The sequence below is a fragment of the Marmota flaviventris genome, chromosome 1 (genome assembly GCF_047511675.1).
Source record: "Marmota flaviventris isolate mMarFla1 chromosome 1, mMarFla1.hap1, whole genome shotgun sequence".
Classification (NCBI taxonomy): domain Eukaryota; kingdom Metazoa; phylum Chordata; class Mammalia; order Rodentia; family Sciuridae; genus Marmota; species Marmota flaviventris.
Window position 1 is genome coordinate 112,467,566 of NC_092498.1, and position 21,519 is coordinate 112,489,084.

The 21,519-nt window shown below is 34.7% G+C and overlaps 1 protein-coding gene across 9 annotated transcripts in view; it reads left to right on the plus strand.

Annotated features, from left to right (window-relative positions):
* Lancl2 (LanC like glutathione S-transferase 2) overlaps nucleotides 1-21,519 on the plus strand; it is a 199,716-nt gene that overhangs the window by 111,671 nt on the left and 66,526 nt on the right. For all 9 annotated transcript variants that reach the window (XM_071614820.1, XM_071614814.1, XM_071614810.1 and 6 more), the window contains 3 exons: nucleotides 13,240-13,357; nucleotides 19,153-19,360; nucleotides 20,991-21,138. In XM_071614820.1, coding sequence (XP_071470921.1) covers nucleotides 13,297-13,357; nucleotides 19,153-19,360; nucleotides 20,991-21,138 — 417 coding nt within the window. In that variant the 5' untranslated portion in view covers nucleotides 13,240-13,296. The remainder of the gene's footprint in view (nucleotides 1-13,239; nucleotides 13,358-19,152; nucleotides 19,361-20,990; nucleotides 21,139-21,519) is intronic.

Here is a 21,519-nt window from a genome sequence, read left to right on the forward strand (position 1 = left end):
TCTTACTTACAAGTAAGATCCTTAAAGATGTGAGATTATGGAATGTACTTTCTTCTAACAAAAAGTTTTGTAAAACCTTTCCTAAGAAAGATCGACTGGTGTATATACATTAGAAACTTTTTATATATCCTCACATAGAAGATGTGGGTCTTATCTGCAAAACTTGTAGGCAAGTCTTTCTCTCTAGTTTTTTCATCTATTCCATGGTAATGATAGTACTGTTTTTAGTATTATCCAGAGGGTTAAATTAGATGAAGGGTCTTAAGTGCTTATCATATATCAGGAATGTGTGAATTATCTTATTAGTAAGTACTCCTAGTACATTTAAACTGTTATTCATACAGCAAATTTGATTCATGCATAACTGTTCAGAAATTACTGTTGTGTTTTTAGGAGTTATTTACATTAAACATTGATTTTGGAACTTTTTACTAACCTCTAGTTGAAATCTTAATTTTTTAAAAAGTTTATCATCAATCTTTTTTACACTTTCTGTATTTTTATATATGGTAATTGTATTTCTTCAAACCAGCATTAAATTTTCATTAAGAAAATACAGGGAACATTATTATTTTAGAAAAAGAATGATTGCATGTTTCTTACTTTTCAGATAGAACTACTTATTTCTTCAGGAAATACCATGTCTTTCACTAAATACCTTTTTTTTTTTTTTTGGTACCAGAGAGTGAACTCAAGAGTGTTTAATCACTGAGCTACATCCTCAGCTCTTTCTTTTGTATTTTATTTAGAGACAGAGTCTCACTGAGTTGTGGGTCAAAAGGCTACTTTTATTGTCTTCAAAACTTGTAGGCAAGTCTTTCTCTCTTAACTTTAGTTTTTTCATCTATTCCATGGTGATGATAATACTGTTTTCAGTATTATTCAGAGAGTTAAATTAGATGAAGGGTCTTAAGTGCCTGCCATATATCAGGAGTGTGTGAATTATATTATTAGAGCCACACCAAGTTGCTGAGGCTGGCTTTGAACTCTCAATTCTCCTGTCTCAGCCTCCTGTGCCACTGGGATTACAGGTGTGCACTGCACCTGGCTACATTCCTTTTTTATGTCATCTTTGTACTTCATCACAAAACATTACCCTTGCTACTTTCCTCATAGCAAACTCCATAAGATGCATGCTAGATGCTTTTTTTCTCCTTGAAGCTGAATTGTTAACCATGCTGAAGCCATTTGAGGGGTTAAATAAGTTAGTTGTGTTAGTTTTCTATTGATAACATTATAAAAATAATATCATAAATTAACTTTGATTGGGCAAAGGGGAGGGAGGGTAGGGAGGGTGCATGGGGGCAGGAAAGATAGTGGAGTGAGATGGACATCATTACCCTAGATACATGTATGACTGCACATATGGTGTGACGCTACATTGTGTACAACCATAGAAATGTAAAGTTGTGCTGCAGTTGTGTACAATGAATCAAAATGCATTCTGCTGTCATATATACCTAATTAAAATAAATAAATTAATCAATTAAAAAAAAAGAAGGCTGATGATGCTCTGATCCTTGATGCAAGGGCTGGGTAATTAGGTGTTTTCAGCTTATGAAAATTCATTATGTTTGAGTCTGTATGTTTGTAATTCTTCAATTAAAATGAAAAACAAACAAAATTAGCAGCTTAAAATAGCACCTATTTATTTTCTCTGGGTTCTGTAAGTCAGAGTGTAGCTCAGCTGGTTCCTCTGCTCAGAATTTCTCAAGATGTTAGTAGGCCTGTGTTCTTTTCTGGAAGCTCTGAAGGATGGACTGCTTCCAATTTTAGTTCCTGTGGTTGTCCGATTGTGGTGCACATTTCCTTGCTGGCTGTTGGCCATGGTGGTCTCTCCCCTACCCCCCAACCCCATGTTGCCCAAGTCTTCATGATTTCTATGTGGCTTCTCTAGCAACAGTACATTGAGTCTCTTTCATATTTGACATTTTTTTTTCTCATTACCTTCTGTTATAGCTCTCAGTCAGAGCTCTCTGCTTTTAATGACTCATGAGATTGAATTGGTCTCACCTAGATAATTCATTACACTATCTGTTTTAAGGTTTGTAATCTGTTTCAGGTTTCAGGGACTTAGGCATATTTTGGGGTGGCTATATTGTAAAAGTCCTTAGTTTATCAATCTTGAGCTGGATACCTGGGTTCAAACTCTGACTCTGCCACTTCCTATTAGCATCACTTTTGGTAAGTGACTTTTCCTCTCTCCCTGTGCTGCATACTTTCATTTGCAAAATATGTGAATGATTGCCCCTTTACCTTAGTTTTTTTATGATGACAGTGAAGGACAACAACAGACTCAGAGGACATATAGTCTCTTAATGAAGTATAGGATAAAATTGAATGCACACAGCTCTGCAAGGCAAGCTCAGCAGCATTTTCCATTTGAGGAACAAGCTTTCGTGGACTTCCAGTCCATAAAGTGCCCCACTGATGATACTTCCTTATTGAAGTAAGGGTCTCTTAGGACCTATAAGAAACCCCTTCCCAGCCTGACAAAGGTTATTAATGCCTTTCCATCTTCTCTTCACCCTTCTAAATATTCTGGCTACTCGCCTACCTCCAGGAGCAATAATAACCCCAGTAAATTCCTGAATACCCTCTACAAGGGTGAATTGAAGATTATTTTTCAAGATGCACCACTTTCCTAGTTCCTCTAGACTGTAGACACGTTTGAAGTTTTAGTATCATTCTACATATCTTTCTGAATATTTCATGTTGTATGTTGCTAAGTCAAACATTTATTATATGTACTCATAATTATTCTTATGATTGTCTTATTAGATTGGGAACTTGAGAGGGAAGATTCAATCTTATCCAACTTTTTATTCTAGTAATAGTGTCTGGCAATTTGATTATTTTTTTTAAATAACTGAATAAAATAATCTAATTTTAGACTTACAATTTGCTAATGAGCCACATTTTTTATTTCATTTTTCCCCCTCAAGTATTTCCTAGGTGTCTGAAGATTTTATATATATATATATATATATATATATATATATATATATAATATTCAACATTTTATCATATATTAATAAACTATTGTATTACACTTTCTGAGCCTTATGCCAAGATAAAGAAAATTTCAGTAAAACAGTGAATAATTTCAGTAATAGCTTTTTAGCATTCTTATCAGCTATAAATTTTATAAAATTATAAAAATTTGTGAAATCAACTTATTTTTTCCATATTCAATATAAAAAATGGGGTTGGGAGGGAGAGCAAGGGAGATTACCTCTAGATAGAGAATAGGGGTGGGAGGGAAATGCAGGGAGAAGGGGAATAACATGGATGGTGAAAAGACACCCTCATCATTATACAAAATACATGTATGAAGATGTGAATTTGTTGTCAACATTCCTTATATACAATCAGAGATATGACAAATTGTGGTATAAAGGTGTACTAAGAATTATAATGCAAAATAAATAAATAAATAAAAACATAGCTTTTGAACATGGTGATTTTCCATGCCCTTTTTTAAAATCTAGAGATGGGGCAGAGAGATACAGAATATATGCATATGTTCTAGGAAATAAGAAATTTGGAAATAAATTATTTCCCTTAATTATTCTTATGAAGTACATGGCAAAAAGAGCATGGATAATGAGGGATATAATTTCCCCAATTTTTTTTTGAGAACTTAACTGGGTTAAATGTCACCCAGAGTTTGCCTGTCTCTTTCACTTTTTCTCTCTTTCTCCTGCTCCTATCTTCATCTCAGTTTCTTTCTCCATCTCTGTCTCCTTCTTCATCTCCCTCTCCCTTCTTTCTCCTTCTCTCCTTGCTCCAGGAGAAAAAGCTCTCCCATCTGAATTCTAAGATTTATTATCATGAAGAACATTGTGAAGAAGGAAATGGGCACCAGTTATAAGCCACTTTCCTGCCTCTGCACCTTGTCTCTGTGTCTCCTTTATTATTCCTTATAATATCTTGCCATATACATGCATTGTGCATCCTTTGTAATAACAAGTGTAGTGATGCCTTACAAGGAATTTTACAACCAGTGATTAATAGCTACTCCATTATATTTTTGCTTTATAACACATCTGGGCATTTTGTATGGGAAAACAAACCTCCCTTATTAGAATAGAACATTTTCTTTCTGATTGCAATGCCTTTGCAAAGGATCAATCTCAGATAAAATCTCAGTGATAAAACCTCCAAAGTTTTTCCCTTATGCATTTTACAGGTATATTTGTACAATGTGAGTAAGTGAGTGAAGGCTATAGGTCTTGAAAATCTTAAAGGTAAATTGTAAATTCAGATTCCCGCAAAGATTTGTACAATAAGAAGAGAGCATAGGGAGCCCAGGAACTCTGGAATTAATAATCTACTCAAAGCTCCAAGAGTTTTCTCTCCTTTTGCCTTGTGACCTCCAGTGAGCCTTACTTTTCTCATCTAAAAATTGAAAATTAATGGATGATGAAAAGAGTGACTGAACTATGATGTAAGGCCCATAGTGCCAGGTACATAATAAATGTTTAATAATTGTTATAATAATACCATTATTAAATGAGATGAACCAGTTAAATTTCTCTTGGTATAGTAATCTCCATCAAATGCAAATAGAATTTGTAGAATAAAATAGCATTACCTGTTTTCTTTGTTCAGGAGATTTGGATCCAATATAGAGATTAGAAGTCTCTTTTATATAAGATAGTTAGAAAAGGAGGAACTAAAAAAATGTACCTTAAAGTAAAGTACAGTTCTCGGCATGTTGGTATACACCTGTAAACCCAGCTACTAAAGAGGCTGAGGACAGAAGATCATTAGGTTTGAGGCCAGCCTATGCAACTTATTAGCAAGGCCATCTCAAAATAAAAAGGGCTGAGGATGTAGCTCAGTAGTAAAGTGCCTGCTTATATGCGTGGAGCACTGGGTTCAATCCCTAGTACTGGGGGGTGGGAGAGAGCACAGAGCAGAAGAATGATTTTTGCAGTAAAATTTTGGACTATATTAAACAGAATTCACATTAAAAATATACATCATAAATATGAAAAATGAAAACTTAGTAGTGTATGCTTTGGAATAAAGTTCATTACTCAGCCACATATGAATGTGAGTTAGGTTTACATTCACAATAATAAACAGAAAACTCTTATTTAAAAATATCTTGATTAGATTTTATTTGCCTTATAACAAGAAATCTAGAGGTAGGCAATTGATAAGGTCTTGATAAGATTGAATAAGATTAGGGCCAGGATTTCTGCTGTTTATTTTGGTCTTTCTCTCAAATTTTTTCTGTTATAGTACCAGATGGCTGCTGTAGCTTCAGATATCATGTTCAGGTTTTCAGTAGGGAGAGAAAGGAAGAAGTACCTATTCTCTTTCTCTCATTTATCAATAAAAATATCAACTTTTGAGATCTGGGAGATTTGCACTTAGGTCTCATTGGTCAGAACCATGTCATATGACTTACCTTTTTTATAGAAAATCTGGAAGAATAGTAGCTCTTCTGGGGATGGATATATTGTTGTTATGAATATAACCATAATTATTATAATAAGGAGAAAGGGTGTGGGGAATAGATGAACCTACCGTGTAGGTTCTGCCACACCAGGTATTATGAAGAGGTATTACCCACATTTTTTTCTTCATCTGCATCTCTTTGATTATAGCAGAAAACAAACATTAGGACTCGGGAGGCCTAAGTTACTAATTTGAAGTCAGAGTTATCAGTCAGTTGTATGGTGAATCAGACAATTATTCTTTTTGACACATTTTTCAATATTTATTGTTGGAGTATCCTCTAAAAGACCATTGGGAGATAGTGGTACCTTTGAGAGGTGGGGCCTTGTTGAAGAAAGTTAGGTCACTGGGGGGACATGTCCTTGAGGGGGATATTGGGAACCTAGCCACTTTTCTCTCTCTGCTTCTTCAGTTCATAAGGTGAGCAGTTTTGCTCTATCATGGACTCCCACCATGCTATAGCGTACTATCAGATGCTCAGAATGACAGGGCCAAGTGACCATATACTGAAATCTCTGAAACCATAAACCAAAATAAATATTTTTCCTTATAAGTTATTTATCTTGGGTATTTCATTACAGTGATGCAAAGCACCTCAGCTAACTTAACATAGCAACAAAATAAAATACATTTACAAGTATATTATCAAATAATAGGAATTGGCAAATCTTGAAAAATTTTTAGTAAGCAAGGTTTGGTAAAATGGAGTCTCTTTATATTACATCACCTCTGAAATATCATTGATATTGAATTTATTGGTGTGCTATCTTTATCATTTTTTTTGCGAGTAAGCATATTTGTAAAGACGTTTATAAAGTTGCTGTTTGTGTTAGATTTTTAGCTTACCTTTTAAAATAAGAGAATGTATTTTACCACCATGATTGAGTAGGAATTGTTGTAATTTACTACTCTAAATAACATTTAATTAAGAAAGATAATTTTGAAAGCTAATATTATGTTTTAGATACTGAGTAGAATCCATAGTCTACTTGCACATTTTAATCTTTTGCAAATGATAAATATGATAAGGAGGAAAAAAGCATACTCAATACCTACATGATAGTTGAAATATATACTTATTAATGTAAATCGTCTTTGACAAAATTAGTTGGCTGTAACCACCTCAGCTAATACTTACTGAAGATTAAAAATGTGGGCAGGGATGGGGATTTTAAAAGAATTGCAGGCATACATCATTTTATCATAGTTCATCGATAATGGTATTTTTAGCACATTGAAGATTTGTGGGAATCCTGCATTGAGCAAATCTAGCTATACCATTTTCCAACATGTGTTCACTTCATTTTTCTGTGTCACATTTTAGATATTCTCATAGTATTTCAAACTTTTTCATCATTATTGCATGTTTTATGATGATTGTTGAGACCTTTGATATTTCATCATTATTGCATGTTTTATGATGATTGTTGAGACCTTTGATATTACTATTGTAATTGTTTGAGACACCATGAAATGTGCCAGTATAAGATGGCAAACTTAAGTGTATGTTCTGACTGCTCTACCGGCCATTCCCCTATTTCTTTCATTTTATTTAGACTTCTGTATTGTCTGAGACACAAAAAATATTGAAATTAGACCAATTTGTAATCCTACAGTGGTCTCTAAACTGATTTAAACTGAAATTTGTGTGACTCTTACAGTGAATGAAAGAGTCACACATCTTTCAGTTTAAATCAGAAGCTAGAAATTATTAGATTTAGTGATGAAGGTGTTTCAAAAGCCAAGACAGACCCAAAGCTAGGTCTCTTCTGCAAAACAGTAGCCAAAGGAAAAGTTCTTGAAGGAAATTAAAAGTGCTTCTCCATTGAACACAGAAATTATAATAAAGTGGTAATGGAGAAAGTTTTAGTGAACAGGACTGCCACAATATTCCCTAAAGCTAAAACCTAATTCAGCGCAAAGCCCTAAATCTTTTCAGTTCTGTGAAGATCGAGAGAGGGAAGGAAACTACAGAAGAAATCTTTGAAACTAGCATAGGTTGGTTCATAAGAGGCCATCTCCATATAATAAAAGTGCAAAATGAAGTAGCAAGTGCTAATGTAGATACTGTGAAAAATCATCCAGAATATTTAGCTCAGATAGTTGATGAAGGTAAGGTTACATCCAACCACAGATTTTCAAGGCAAACAAAATAGCCTTCTCTTGGAAGAAAATGCCATCTAGGATTTTCAGAGCTAGAGAGCAGAAGTCAATGCTCCACTTAAAGCTTCAAAGGACAGGCTGAGACTCTTATTAGGGGCTCATGCAGCTGGTGGCTTTATGTTAAAGCTTATGCTCATTTACCATTCTGAAAATCCTAGAGCCTTTATGAATTAGTTATGCCAAATCTACTTTGTGTTCTGTAAATGGAACAACAGAGCCTGGACAATAGCACATCTGTTTCTGATATGATTTACTGACCTTGGGAACAACTGCTCAGAAAAGAAAAAATCATTTTAAAATACTAATACTTATGGATAGCACAGTACAGGTGTGCACCACCACACCATGGTCACCCTAGAGCTGTTATGGAGATGTACATGAGACTGTTTTCATGCCTGCTAACACAACATTCATTCTCCAGTCCATAGATCAAAGAAATTTCAACTTTCGAGTCTTATTATTTAAGAAATATATTTTGTAAGGCTGTAGCTGACATGGATAGTGATTCCTCTAATGGAACTGGGTAAAGTAAATTGAAAACTTTCTAGAAAGGATTGTTCATTTCAGATACCATTGAGAGCATTTGTGTAATGAGGTCAAACTATGAACATTTTGGGGGTGGGGCACCTGGCCACTGAGCCACATCCCCATCCCTGTATTGTATTTTATTTAGACACAGTCTCACTGAGTTGCTTAGCTCCTCACTGTTGCTGAGGCTGGCTTTGAATTCATGATTCCCCTGCTTCAGCCCCCTGAGCTGTTGGGATTACAGGTGTGCACCACCGCACCTGGCCAAGCTATAAATATTAACAGGAGTTTGGAAGAAGCTAATTTTCACCCTTATGGGTGACTGTGAGGGATTCAAGACTTCAGTGGAGGACTGTGAATGTGGTAAAATAGAAAGAGAACTAGAAGCAGAGTCTGAAGATGTGACTAAGTTGCTGCAACCTCATTATAGAACTTAGAGTTGCTTTGTATGGATGACCAAAGACTGGTTTCTTGAAATGGAATCTTCTCCTTGTGAAGATGCTCTGAGCATTGCTGAAGGGACAAGAAAAGATTTAGAATACATAAACTTAGTGTTAAACAGTGGCAGGATTTGAGAGGATTAACTACAGTTTTGAAAAAAGTTCTACTGTAGGTAAAATGCTGCTAAACAACATCACTTGTTACTTAAAAATTTTTCATGAAAGAATTGGTGGCTATCAAAGACAAGGGGGAAGTGAGATGAGTCAGAGAAGGGATCCCTAAATTTTGTCTAAATGTACCTCTAACCAAATTTTGATTACAGACTTAAAGATATTTAGCTAAAGACAGAAGATCTGAACTGATATAGAGCTGCTGCCCAAGAAACAGAATTTGCAATTCAACACTAGTGGAATAACAGACTACAAATTTGCATTCTAGTTGCCATACAAAATTACCTGCTCTATGAAGAACCAAAAAATTAGGGGAGAAAAATAATTTTCTCTTTGGGAGTGCTTAGTTGGGATAGACAAAAGACAGATTAACAAAAGAAAAACAGAGGCTTTTTAATTTGTACAGTGTATTTTCCATATGAATGGGAGGTACCCAGGGAATGAGTAAATCTCAGATTTGGCTTAGAAATCTGTTTATATTGCATCTCTAACTAAAAACAGTAAATTTTTAGAGAATACAGAAAATGAAGGAAAAGAAATTTGAATTTTCATGCATGCTAATTGCAGGAAGGCAAATAAATGAAAATTTATTATATTGATTTCTCTGGTGACTTCTCCAGGCTGATTGGTGTCTAAAGTTGTCTTTACTTGTTGAAAAGGGAAGACTGACATTTTTGTAAATTTATGTCCTGCTTTTAGGCCAGTGGGGGAATGCAGAAAGCTGTTCTTGTATTGCTCCTTCTGAGTTGTCTTCAACTCAGAGTAAATAATTCTTATGTCAAAAAGACATGTTTTAGGGTGGCATATTCTACTCTTCTACAATAGAAACACATTTTCAGGAGAAAAGAAAATTTGCTGAAACCAACCTTGAAATGAACCAGATAGTGAAACTAGCAGACAGGATTTTAAAGTGAGTATTGTAACTGTCTTCCACAAAGCACAGCAAAAATTCTTTCAGTGAATAAAAAGACAGGAAAAATCAGCAGGGAAATGGAAAGGCAAAAAACAACATTATGGGTAGTCTAGAATTAATATAGACAAATCTGAAATTTAAAAGCTACTGGATGGATTTAGAGGAAAAAAGTGACTGAACTTAAAAATAGATCAATAGACATTTATCCATTTGTGAAAAGTAAAGAAAATATTGAAGAGATAAAAAGCAACAGGGCTTCAAGGACTTATTAGATTATATGAAGCAATCTAACATAATTGAAATCATAGAAGGAAAGCAGAGGAAGGATGGGAAATAAAAATAATCTGAAGAAATAGTGGGAGAGAATTTATAAATTCAATGAAAGATTAAAATTTGAAGAGCAAATCTTGAATAGAGCAGGGAAAAACAACACATTATGTATAGATAATTGATTAATGATGATTAATTAATTAATATGATTAATGGCTGATTTCTAGTTAGAAAATCATGGAGAACAGAGGAGAGTGAAAAAAAAAAACATAAAAGTACTAATAGAAACTGTCATCTAGAATTCTTTATTCAGTGAAAACATCCTTCAAGAATGAAGGTAAAATATATTTTCAGATTAAAAAAAAAAAGAATTCAAGACCCCTGAGAGAACTTGTAATTGCAAACCCGTTCATTGAAATAGTGACATTTAAGAGGATATAGGTAAAAAAAAAAATTTTCTACTCTTTTATCTCTGAATTTGTTTACAAAACAGGTTGTACGTGAAAATTGCATTATTATCTTGTAGGATTCATTGCTCATGTATTGGTAATACAGATATCAGCTGTAACAGAATAACTTGGGGTAGGACCTAAACCTATAAGATTCAGAGTTTCCGCATTTTACATGAAGTGGCACATTACTAACTGCAAATGGATTGTGAAAAGGTGTGGATATCTCTTGTATCCTCTAGAGCAACAATTTAAACTAATTTTCCTGCTAAAAGTTCAGCAGGAATATTAAAATACCTTTCTAAAAGTATTCAAACAATCCAAAAAGCAGGAGAAACAATAACATAAACAAAAATCAAACAAACTGAAGAAGTTAAGAATGTGCCATCTCAAAATATGCTGAATTGGTATATTGATTATTTCAAGCTGAAATTACTTGAGAAACTGTAAGTTCCATTTGGCATCTCTTTTCCTACATGCAGCAAGCCATAAATATTCTTTGGGGAGAGAAATCTTTGTGCCAAGGCAGGAAAATAGTTTTTTATCACCAGACATTGGTGTGTTAGTCAACTTTCTGCTTCTGGGACAAAATACCTGAGATTATCAACTTATTACAAAGAAAGCTTTATTTTGGCTTCTGGTTTCAGAGATTTTAGTCAATGGTCAATTGGCCTCTGTGCTTTTGGGCCTCTGGTGATGTAGCACATAGTGACAGGGAACATGTGGTAGAGCAAAGCTGCTCACCTTATGGTGCTAAGGTTGCAAAGAGAGAAGGGAAGGGGCTGGGAATCCCAAATGCCCTTTCAATGGAATGCCCTCAATGGCCTAATTTCCTTCCACTAAGCTCCACTTACTAAAGATTCCACCACCTCCAAATAGCACCACAAGCTAGTGACTAAGCCTTAGCATATGGGTTTTGGGGAGATATTTAAGATCTGTGATTGGGACCGTAATGAAGCCAAATAAATAATTTTATTGAGTTAACCCTTATTTTACACTAGATTTTACATCCCTTTCATAAATCACTTAGTGACATTCTGGAATTTACTATTTGTAGTTCAGAGATAAGTCTTTTCTTCCTTTGCAAATTATTGTTGTCTAAAAATAATAAAAACATTGATTTGAACATTTTCTTAGGACTTCACTCTGTTGTAAAATTCCCATGTAATATGCTTTTTTCTTGCTAATTAGCTCTTGTTTTAATTCAGTTCCTAAATCCAGCCAAAGAGCCCACATAAGAACTAAAGAGTGATAGAAGGGAATTCTCACTCCCTACCAAAAAAAAAAAAAAAAAAAATAGCTAACGCTGTGCTATCCAAGATATTTACTTTAACTCTGAATACAGAGAGACTGAAAATAAATGGACAGCAAAAGTAATCATCAATAAGAAAACTGATGTGACTATAATATCACATAGGATAGATTTTATGACAAGAAGATAAAGAGGGTATTAGGTTTTAAATATTTACCTTTCATTAGTTTTGTTCTGAGTGTACACAAAAATTTCTTGGATCAGAGATTTTTTTTTGTTTACCAGACAGCACATAGCAGGTGGTTCCCTGTGACTCAGTTCTTAATGGCGGGGGTGATGCAGTGAAAGTGGGGTCTGCTGTCCTACATGCACAGAGTTGTATTACAGGCAAGAATGAAGAAAAAATAAATTTTCTGCACTTTTTATAAAGGGGAAAGAGGCAATGTCTACCCTTCCCCTTCTAGGAGAATCTTATTATAAATGTCTTACTCTAACCCTTTGGAATGTACACTAATTTCTATATGAAAAAGACCAGCCCGTTGTCCAGTTTTACCTTTTCTCATCCCTTTTTGAGATGTAAACATATATTTCCAGGGGTTAGCCACTTGGAATTTTCATTACATATACAGTGGCAAATTAATTCTTAGTGTTTGATTCCAGAATCCCAAATTTCAGTAAAATTTGCTTTGACACCTCTAATTGTGCAATACAGGTTCTTTTCTATAGTCCTACAATAGGAGCATTTCATTATGAAAGTGAGTCAATTTTTTAGGAAGATTTAATAGTCAAATTTGTGTATGCCACATAACAACTTCAAAATACACGAAAGAAAAATAATCATAAAAGACAGAAATGAAATTCTATAATCATAAACTGTTTTTAAGACCCTTCAGCAATTGATATAGCAAATAGACTTTTAAAAATCAACAAAAGTATAAGAGATTCTACTATGTATTTAAGAATGTTGTATATTTCTCTTGGGAATGACTGCCAGAAATGAAAAAAATACCTGTTTCCTTTGTTCTTAGCAGCCTTAGAATTTAATATTAAGAAAAAAAGTATTCTCTATTAGTCTGACAGGGAAACTGTGGTACTTGTAATGATTTGCAATTCATGAATCATCTCCGGATTGGACATTTTGCATATGCTTTTCATTTGATTTTTCTTTTGTGTAAGATGCATTAATAATTTGGGTTGTCTTTGGTATTATGTTTTTGTTTATTTATAATATCTTATATTGCAAGTATTTTCTATTTGTCATTAATTTTTAAATCATCTTATGTGTTTTACCTTATAGAAGCTAAAATGTTTGTGTAGTCAAATCTATATTTTTATGTTTATTTATTTATTTTTTATTTTATACCAGTTATTTTTTGTGAACCTACTTGTGAGTTGTAATACCCATAGAGCATTATCTCAGTAAGATACTAACCCTGTAAAAGTCAAGGTAGTGTCCAGGTAGTCAGACATTGAGATGGGCCACATAAAATAAGTTCTGTTATGTTCATGTGACTTACACTGTCATTATGACATTGTCCTATTCTTGTGCAACTTCAATTTATCTTTTCTTTTGCTTCTTAGATCATTCACAATTTTGTGAGGCGGATCCAGACCAAAATCAAAGATCTTCTACAGCAGATGGAAGAAGGGCTGAAGACAGCTGATCCTCATGATTGCTCTGCTTATACTGGTTGGACAGGTGAGAATATGGAGTAGAAGCAATTAATATTTTTTTCTTATATTATGAGATGTAAGACTTGGCTTTGAAATTTTCTTTTAAAGTGGTAAAGTTTTATACTCTTGAAGTCTTAAACTATGTCTTCATTGAGAGATTCTTTGGAATTTTATTTCTAAAGAAATATCTTCTGCCTGAAGTTTGACTTTTAATGTATATAGTATGTGATATTTTTACATTTAGTTAACCTAATATGTAGCTGTGAAATGTGTAATAAAAGTAAACTTGCATAAGGGGTCAGGTGTATTTTGTTTTGCTTGGTTTGTTATCATTCTTGCTTTACGCTTTGTGATAGGTTGTGATTGAATGATTTCTCTGGTCTGTTTCATAAATCATTTACCCTTACTGCCTGAACTCAATTTGACTCATTTGTACATGTAAAGATTTTTATTTAAATTTTAATAATAATGGTTAAACAGGCAACCAGTAATATACTTCACTTTTTAAAAAATATAATTTCAAAATTAACTTGCTTTAACTAATATTTATATTTTTATTGTTTTTACCAGGTAGCCAGAACATTATAACAGCTATTTGGGGTATATAAAGGAAATAAGACAGACCTTGTTCTTAGGGATTAGACTAAAGGCTGATTAAATTGCTAATGACAGTTTTTATAACCTTCTTGTTAAATTGTTGTAGTTGAATTTCCAATTAGCATAGACACAGGTATATATGTTAGAGCTACCGTGAACCCAAAACCTATTTTTGCAATGCACAGCCAAACATGGCAGCCTTGATAATTATGTACTTATATTTATTTCAGTGATGTTTTATTTATTATTTGCCTTTTATAAGTACAACAATTATATGGTGACATTAAAATTTATGTTTCAGACTTGTAAACCCAGATAGATATAGACCAAGTTCAATTACAGTGCGGAAAAAAAAATATATATATATATATATATGTATATATATATATATATATACATATATATATATATATCCTAAATGTAAAATTAGATATTTGTGGTTAACCAGAAGAAAAATACAAAGAATATTTTGAGAAGAAAACTATATTCAGGAAAGAACAATAACATAGCTGTTAATAGCATAGGTTTCCCTTAAAAAGTCTTTTACTTACAGCATTTCCTCTTGCTTTTGACAAATATTTTTAACTCAATAGTTAGGTTCCAAACCGACTATGCATAGAGTCATTCAGAAAGCTATATAATAAACTAAGAGGACAACTGCAGTAGGAACTCTGGGAATCTGTATTTCTAAAGAATCCTTATCTATTGCCATCTTTTGGAATCATGGTAGAACCACTGTGGAGGTATTTGGTTTCAGTGATATAAAATAGTACTTAGGGCTTTAGGGTTTAGGAAAAAGTATGGAAGGTGCCTTTCCATCTTTTCTCTTAAAACCATGCAAGAGGAATGAATAAAGTATTCATCACTTATTCCCTTTTGCAAAACTTTGAGACAGACCAAAAAAATTCATTCAAATAATTTTGGATAAAAAACAAACAACATATAGAATGAGTGTGGAAAGCTGTGCACGACATAGCAGGAAAGGAAAGCCACAGGGCCCAGGAGTCGCAAAATCCTGCTTTTCTCATTCTCCATATTCAACAAGGAGTAATTCCCAGAAGGAGTGGGCCACACCCTCAACAGGAACATTTGTGGGCACATCTGAGTGCAAAGTGAGTAGGCAATGCTGGGCGAGCAGAGAAGAAGAGGCATGGCAAGTGTACAAGGAAAGAGTACAGACCTTCAAAAAGGGGGTAGCGTCCTTGGTGGCACCAGCTAATGGCTTAAGGCAGGAAGGAAACAGCAATGACTGACACCCTCCTGAAACAGGAAAAGATATGGGAATCAATGGAAATCTGGCCACCAGAAGTCATCACTATTAAAGAAAGAAACTGTTGTTTATTACTTAGCAAGAAGAGGATGCCCTTGAGAAAAAGCAAAAACAACTATGAAAGCTACCCTAACCATTTTTTTTTTTTTTGGCTAGGGAATCTTCCTGTCAATAATTGCTCTAGAAATATTTAATATATTCACACTTAAGAAAAAATTTGTTATAATATAAGGGAAAAAAAGGACTCTCAGAATGTCATAAAAGGAATTCTGAAAAAGGAAACATAAGGAAATGCCACTGCAATGTGAAGAAAAATTGGCAATACTTTGAACATGAATTTTGTAAAACTTTTTAAAGTAGTAAGTTCACAAAGCAGAAATAAAGGCATTTGGAGAAGAGAGGGCCAGAAAACAAGAGCCTATGATAAAGAATTGACAGAACCAAGAAAATAATTGAAAAGGTAAGAATTGACCCACAAAAGTCATTTAAGAAAACTGAAGTACAAGAAGCTGAAGTAACACTAAGATGACACCATGGAATTGTCAGCAGCACCATGAAAAGCCAAGTATCTTTCTTGTCTAGAAAAGTTTCAATACATACTTTCTGAATAAATACATTGCTAAATCAAACCATTAAGGGGGAAAAAAGCAAAGAAAAAGAAACAAAAATCAACTAAGGAGAAACTCCTGGTTTTCAGTCCGGAATGTACAGAGTTGCTACTCCATCCTAACAAGGGAAAAGCTGAACAAACTGAAACATCACCTCTTCTTAGATCTATCAGAGAAGTTAGGTCACAAGGTGAATTGCTTTACCAAAAGTTGGAAGACAGGTGGATGCAGAGAATTAGAACTAACAGGAGCTATTGCCAGTTACTGCCAACACACAAGGTTAGAACAAATTTAATTATGGATTGTGTTAGTCAACTTTTCATCGCTGATAAAATACTTGAGAAAATCAGCTTAAAGGAGGAAAGATTTATTTTGGCTTATGGTTTCAAATGTTTCAATTCATGGTCATTTGTCTCTGTTGTTTCTGAGCCTGTGGTGAAGCAGAACATCACTGGAGTAGGGAAGAGTCTGTGGCAGAGCAAAGCTATTTACCTCATGGTATCCTGGAAGCAGAAAAAGTGGGGAAGAGGCCATGGACAAAATAGATACTTCTGGAACCTGCCCTAAGTGGCCTTCTTCTTTCAACTTGGCCCCACCTCCTAAAAATGCCATCATCCATGAACTCATTAATGGATTTATCCATTGATGAGGTCAGAGCCCTCATGGTCTAATTACCTTCCAAAAACATTGCTGCATTGGGGACCACACCTTCCACATATGAGCCAAACCATAAAATAGATCTAATTGACCTCTAGTCATAATTCATGAATTGAGGCAGCCTGCATTCTACAAAATAGATGGAGAGCTCCCTCCTGGCAGTGGCAGAACAATGGGTTTTGTAAGGTCGGAACCAGGAAACAAGAATAGTACAAAGATGATTGGTTAAGATCAAGTTACTTCAGCTTATTATTATTTTGTAAGGGTTAAAGCAGAAGAGACTTCCTTATTATACTGACACTAGCAGACTGAAATCTGTTTTGGGGAAAAACTGGTCTTTTGGAGGTCTTTCTACTTCCTTGAAGTTTCAGTTTATGTAACATTTATCAAGAGTGACTCCATTTTGGTTAATTCTGGTCTGCTGGGGTCTCATGCAACAGTTCAATCTACAACAATGGGCTCCTATAATTTTTGTTTAATAGTAGGAAAACCTAAATTGTACTTTGATTAATCCTGGAGGCTTAGTGTGAACAAATCTGAAAGAAAAATTCCAGGGGGACTTAATCATAAGAGGACCTCATACAAATACATCTTGCCTCCAAAAGCTCTACTGGGGCTTCACAGTGAATATTGAAGAAACAGTCAATCAATCTTTGAGCAAAAGGAGGGGAATGGAAACCATTTTGAAATACCTCGGAGTACTTTGTTCTTTTTTTTTTTTTTTTTAAGAGAATTTTTTAATATTTATTTATTTATTTATATTTTTTTAGTTTTCGGCGGACACAACATCTTTGTTTGTATGTGGTGCTGAGGATCGAACCCAGGCCGCACGCATGCCAGCCGAGCGCGCTACCGCTTGAGCCACATCTCCAGCCCCTAGTACTTTGTTCTTAACAAAGCCCACCCTCTGAAGAAACTTTTACCAGAATCTGACCTCCTAGAGTTTTAACATAGCCAAACTACCTGGGAGAAGGAAAATACCCAAGTCTAGCTGGCTGTAAACCTTCAATATTGGGGAAGTGAAATAATTAACTCCAGCTCCCTCTGGACATCCAGGCTCTCTAAGGGAACAGGAGGTGAGAGGCACTGGTGAAGTTCAACAGTTTAGGGACCAAGACTTGCCAGAAGATGGAGACCACGGTACTATGGACCATTTCCTCTTCCCACACTTACCCTACATCTCTAAAGGCCTGTTTACCACAGTGCCTTTTACCCAGTGCGTGTCAACATTTTAACAAAAAAATTACTCAGCATGATGACTGTTTTCTTTTTATTTGTCCTCATGTACTTTAAAATACTCAAGCATTAAATATAAGTTTTTAGGTCCTCAGGTTAACCAGAGAGTATTCTGTTTAGAGGTTTCTGAGTCAGTCAGGGAGTATTTATTTGTAAACTTTTTATAATGATTATTATATTCGAAATTTATCTGTATTTAGCTTCTAACTCTTCTCTAATGATTACATAAATTTACATTTACTTACTGGAAGAGATAATAAGCAACTCATACAGAAGACTTTTTTTTTTTTCAGCTTCCAGATAAATGTCTTTTTACAGAAATGGATAAGGACAAAAGAAGGATTGCTCAAAAAAATAAAGTGTTGAGCATTAATATGAAAGAGTCATGGGATACCCTGAATAGGAAAATTGAACAAAGCAGAATTAGATATTTAGAGAACTTTCAAAAGCAAAATAAAAAACAGTAAAAATCAGAGGATGTTATTAGATAAAGACCAGAATATTGAAGAACATAAATTCTACATTAACAGGATGTTTTGTTTGGCCATTTCACCATCATATCACTTCTTTCAATACTTTTTTCTATAATATATTTTATTAAATAATAAAACACTTCACTGTCATACTGACTTCTTTTTGTTAACACATATTAATTGCACATGTTGATGGGGTCAGTGTGGTAATCCCAGAGGTTCATTCAGAGCGCATTAATCAAATCCAGCCACTCTTCTGCCCTCCTCTTCCCATAGCAACTTCTTCCACCCAGGCATTAAACTATGCTTAAGAAGCTATATACATCATCCTCCAAAGGTAGCAAAGCCCCCTCTCTGGTTCATGTGAAGATCTGGGTGTGTTATTCAATCTAAAATAGGAGGATTGTGTAGGTGATAGTCCGTACATGTGGTGTCCTATAAATGTTAATCTGACTCACTGATCAATTGTATGGGTTGATCACTAAAGAAAATTGAAAAACTGTGCCAAATAGAAAAATTAGAAAAAGCAATAAAATCCAGAAAGGTAATCATTTAATTTGGGTAACATTGGAAGAAATAATTGAATAAGAATTTAAAAAAAAAAAAAAAGGTAACTTGAGATACAAAAGAGACTGAATATAACCTTGAAATGAATAAAAATTAACAGAATGAGTAGGACTATCCTCTGTATTTCAGCCTTGGTATTTCATCTCTTGTTTAAGAGCATAGAATCACCATGCCATACCAGTTAGCAAGATAATCGATTTACATGTGTTTCTTTTTTTTTTTTCCCAGCTCTTTATTTCTGTGGGGTTTAATTTTCATTTTTAAAGAACTATTTGACATAATTTTTTTGATGTTACCCCTTCAGAAAATGTAGTGGTGACGTAGAAGAATTTATATCATGTAATTTAAAAATATCTTGAAGGTAAAAAGGAAAGGTAGTAATATTTTTCTTTTGGGGTGGGGATCATTTCAGGCATAGCCCTTTTGTACCTGCAGCTGTACCGGGTCACTTGTGACCAGACATACCTGCTTCGATCTCTGGATTATGTAAAGAGAACACTTAGGAACCTGAATGGTCGCAGGGTCACTTTCCTCTGTGGAGATGCTGGGCCCCTTGCTGTAGGAGCTGTGATATATCATAAACTCAAAAGTGACTGTGAATCCCAGGAATGCATCACAAAGTAAGTTTTTAGTTCTGGAAACATTTTCTTTAAATTCTTAGCTGTAGAAAAATATACAAAAAAGAAATTATTTTTAACTTACTCTCCTGTTGCAAACAGGTCTCCCTAAGAAGTAAAAGGGTTTGTGTGTCCACTTTTTTTTTTTTTTTGTACCAGACATTACTCCCAGGAGTGCTTAACCACCGAACCACATCCCCAGCCTGTTTTTTAATTTTTTATTTTGAGATAGGATCTCACTAAGTTGCTTAAGGTCCCCCTAAGTTGCTGAGGCCAGCTTTGAACTTAGCGATCTTCCTGCCTCAGGCTCTGGGCCCCTAGTATTACAGGTGTGTGCCACTTTGCTTAACTGTATGTCACTCTTGAGCATTTTAGTGAAAACATGTTATTTTTCTATTCAAGCATGAGTATTTCTTAATTTCAGAGGGACTTTAATCATTTTTCCTAAATAATTTTTGGTTGCCCTCAATGCATGAAAATTAGCTCACAATGCTGTAGATCCACAAGAATAAATTAATCATAGTTTAACTTTTAACTGATTAGTTATATTAATGAAGAGCAAGTAAGGAATATGTTTCATTGTACTTATTGGTTTATATTCCTTCTTGAAGAAGTAGAAATCAGGGCTTAGTTCTAGGACCTGATCTAGTATATGTTAGTTAATGTCTGTTGAAAGTTAGAATGATTCATACTCATTCCTAAGCACTGGCAGCATTTCAGTGCCATTTTTATTTAGATTTTAAATCACTTTGTTCTAATGCTAGATGAATTATGTTACATGGTTTAGAATAAATATAAAGGTATACATTTTGAACAGAAAGATTTTTTTTGTTTCTTTCTTTAATGGTGCTGAGGTTGGGACCTAGGGTCTTGTAACAGAGGCCTGACTCTGGGTATCCAAAAAGTAGGCGTAGCTACTTGCTAAAAAGCTAAGCAGGAAAGGTAATTATAGAGTGTGAAAGGAACTTTAATCAGTATAGCTACACCAGGAAGACAAGGGGACCCATGGCCTTAGTCCTGTCTTTGAGGGACTGACAATTACTTTGAGGTTTTATAGAAAGAGGAGTAAGTGCAAGGTTGTTTACACTGTTGAAGGCTTTTCTTAACTTCCAAATAGGTGATCTTGATCAGGCGTGCTTTGTCCATCATTATCTCATGACTGGTCAGGCTGGGCCTTTTCCAAATAAGAAAATTGCACTTGACGTTGCTGGGCAAGGGATGGGGTGAAGGAAAGCTTCAACTCATTATAAGATGTTTATCCACCAGACTTAGATAATGGAGGCAGAGAGGCCAAATCTTCGCTTCTGCTTTTAGTCACCCATGGGGCATTTGCAGACAAAAGTGAAGTCTAAGTTGAAGTCTAAGTCCTTGTTACACTTGTACATGCTAGGCACACACTCTACCACTGAGCTATATTCTCAGATCAGGTTTTTTTGCTCATAATTTTTACATTTGAAAGAAGAATTAGTAAAGTGGAGAAATTCTAGTTGTTTTGGGAATTTGGGGTGCTTTTTTAAATCATAGTTTTAAATTTAAAAATAAATACATTTCTAAAGTGATGAGTTACTTGTTTCGGAAAGAAGCATTTTAGACATGCACATTTGAGAAAACAGAATTTTTTCTTGTTGCTTAGACTTTTGCAGCTGCACAGAAGCATTGTCTGCCAAGAATCAGAGCTTCCTGATGAGCTGCTGTTCGGTCGAGCAGGTTATCTGTATGCCTTACTGTACCTGAACACGGAGATTGGCCCTGGCACTGTGTGTGAATCAGCCATTAAAGAGGTATTGTGGGATTACTGACACCTGTGGGTATTCAAAGCTATCTGTTAGGATGGAGTTATGTTAGTATTAAGGCTCTGCTTCTAGGTTGAATTAGCTTTTTAAAACATCTCATAAAAATTACAAATTAGCTGCTTTTCTTTTTAGGGATATTTTTTTAAAAACTCAATATCTGCTGGGTGTCATGGTGCTCGCCTATAATCCCAGCAGCTGGGGAGGCTGAGACAGGAGGATAAAGAGTTCAAAGCCAGCCTCAGCAAAATCGAGATGCTAAGCAACTCCACCCTGTCTCTAAATTCAAAATAGAGCTGGGGAGGTGGCTCAGTGGTAGAGTGCCCCTGAGTTCAATCCCCAGTACTAAAAAGCAAAAATCTATATTCTTCT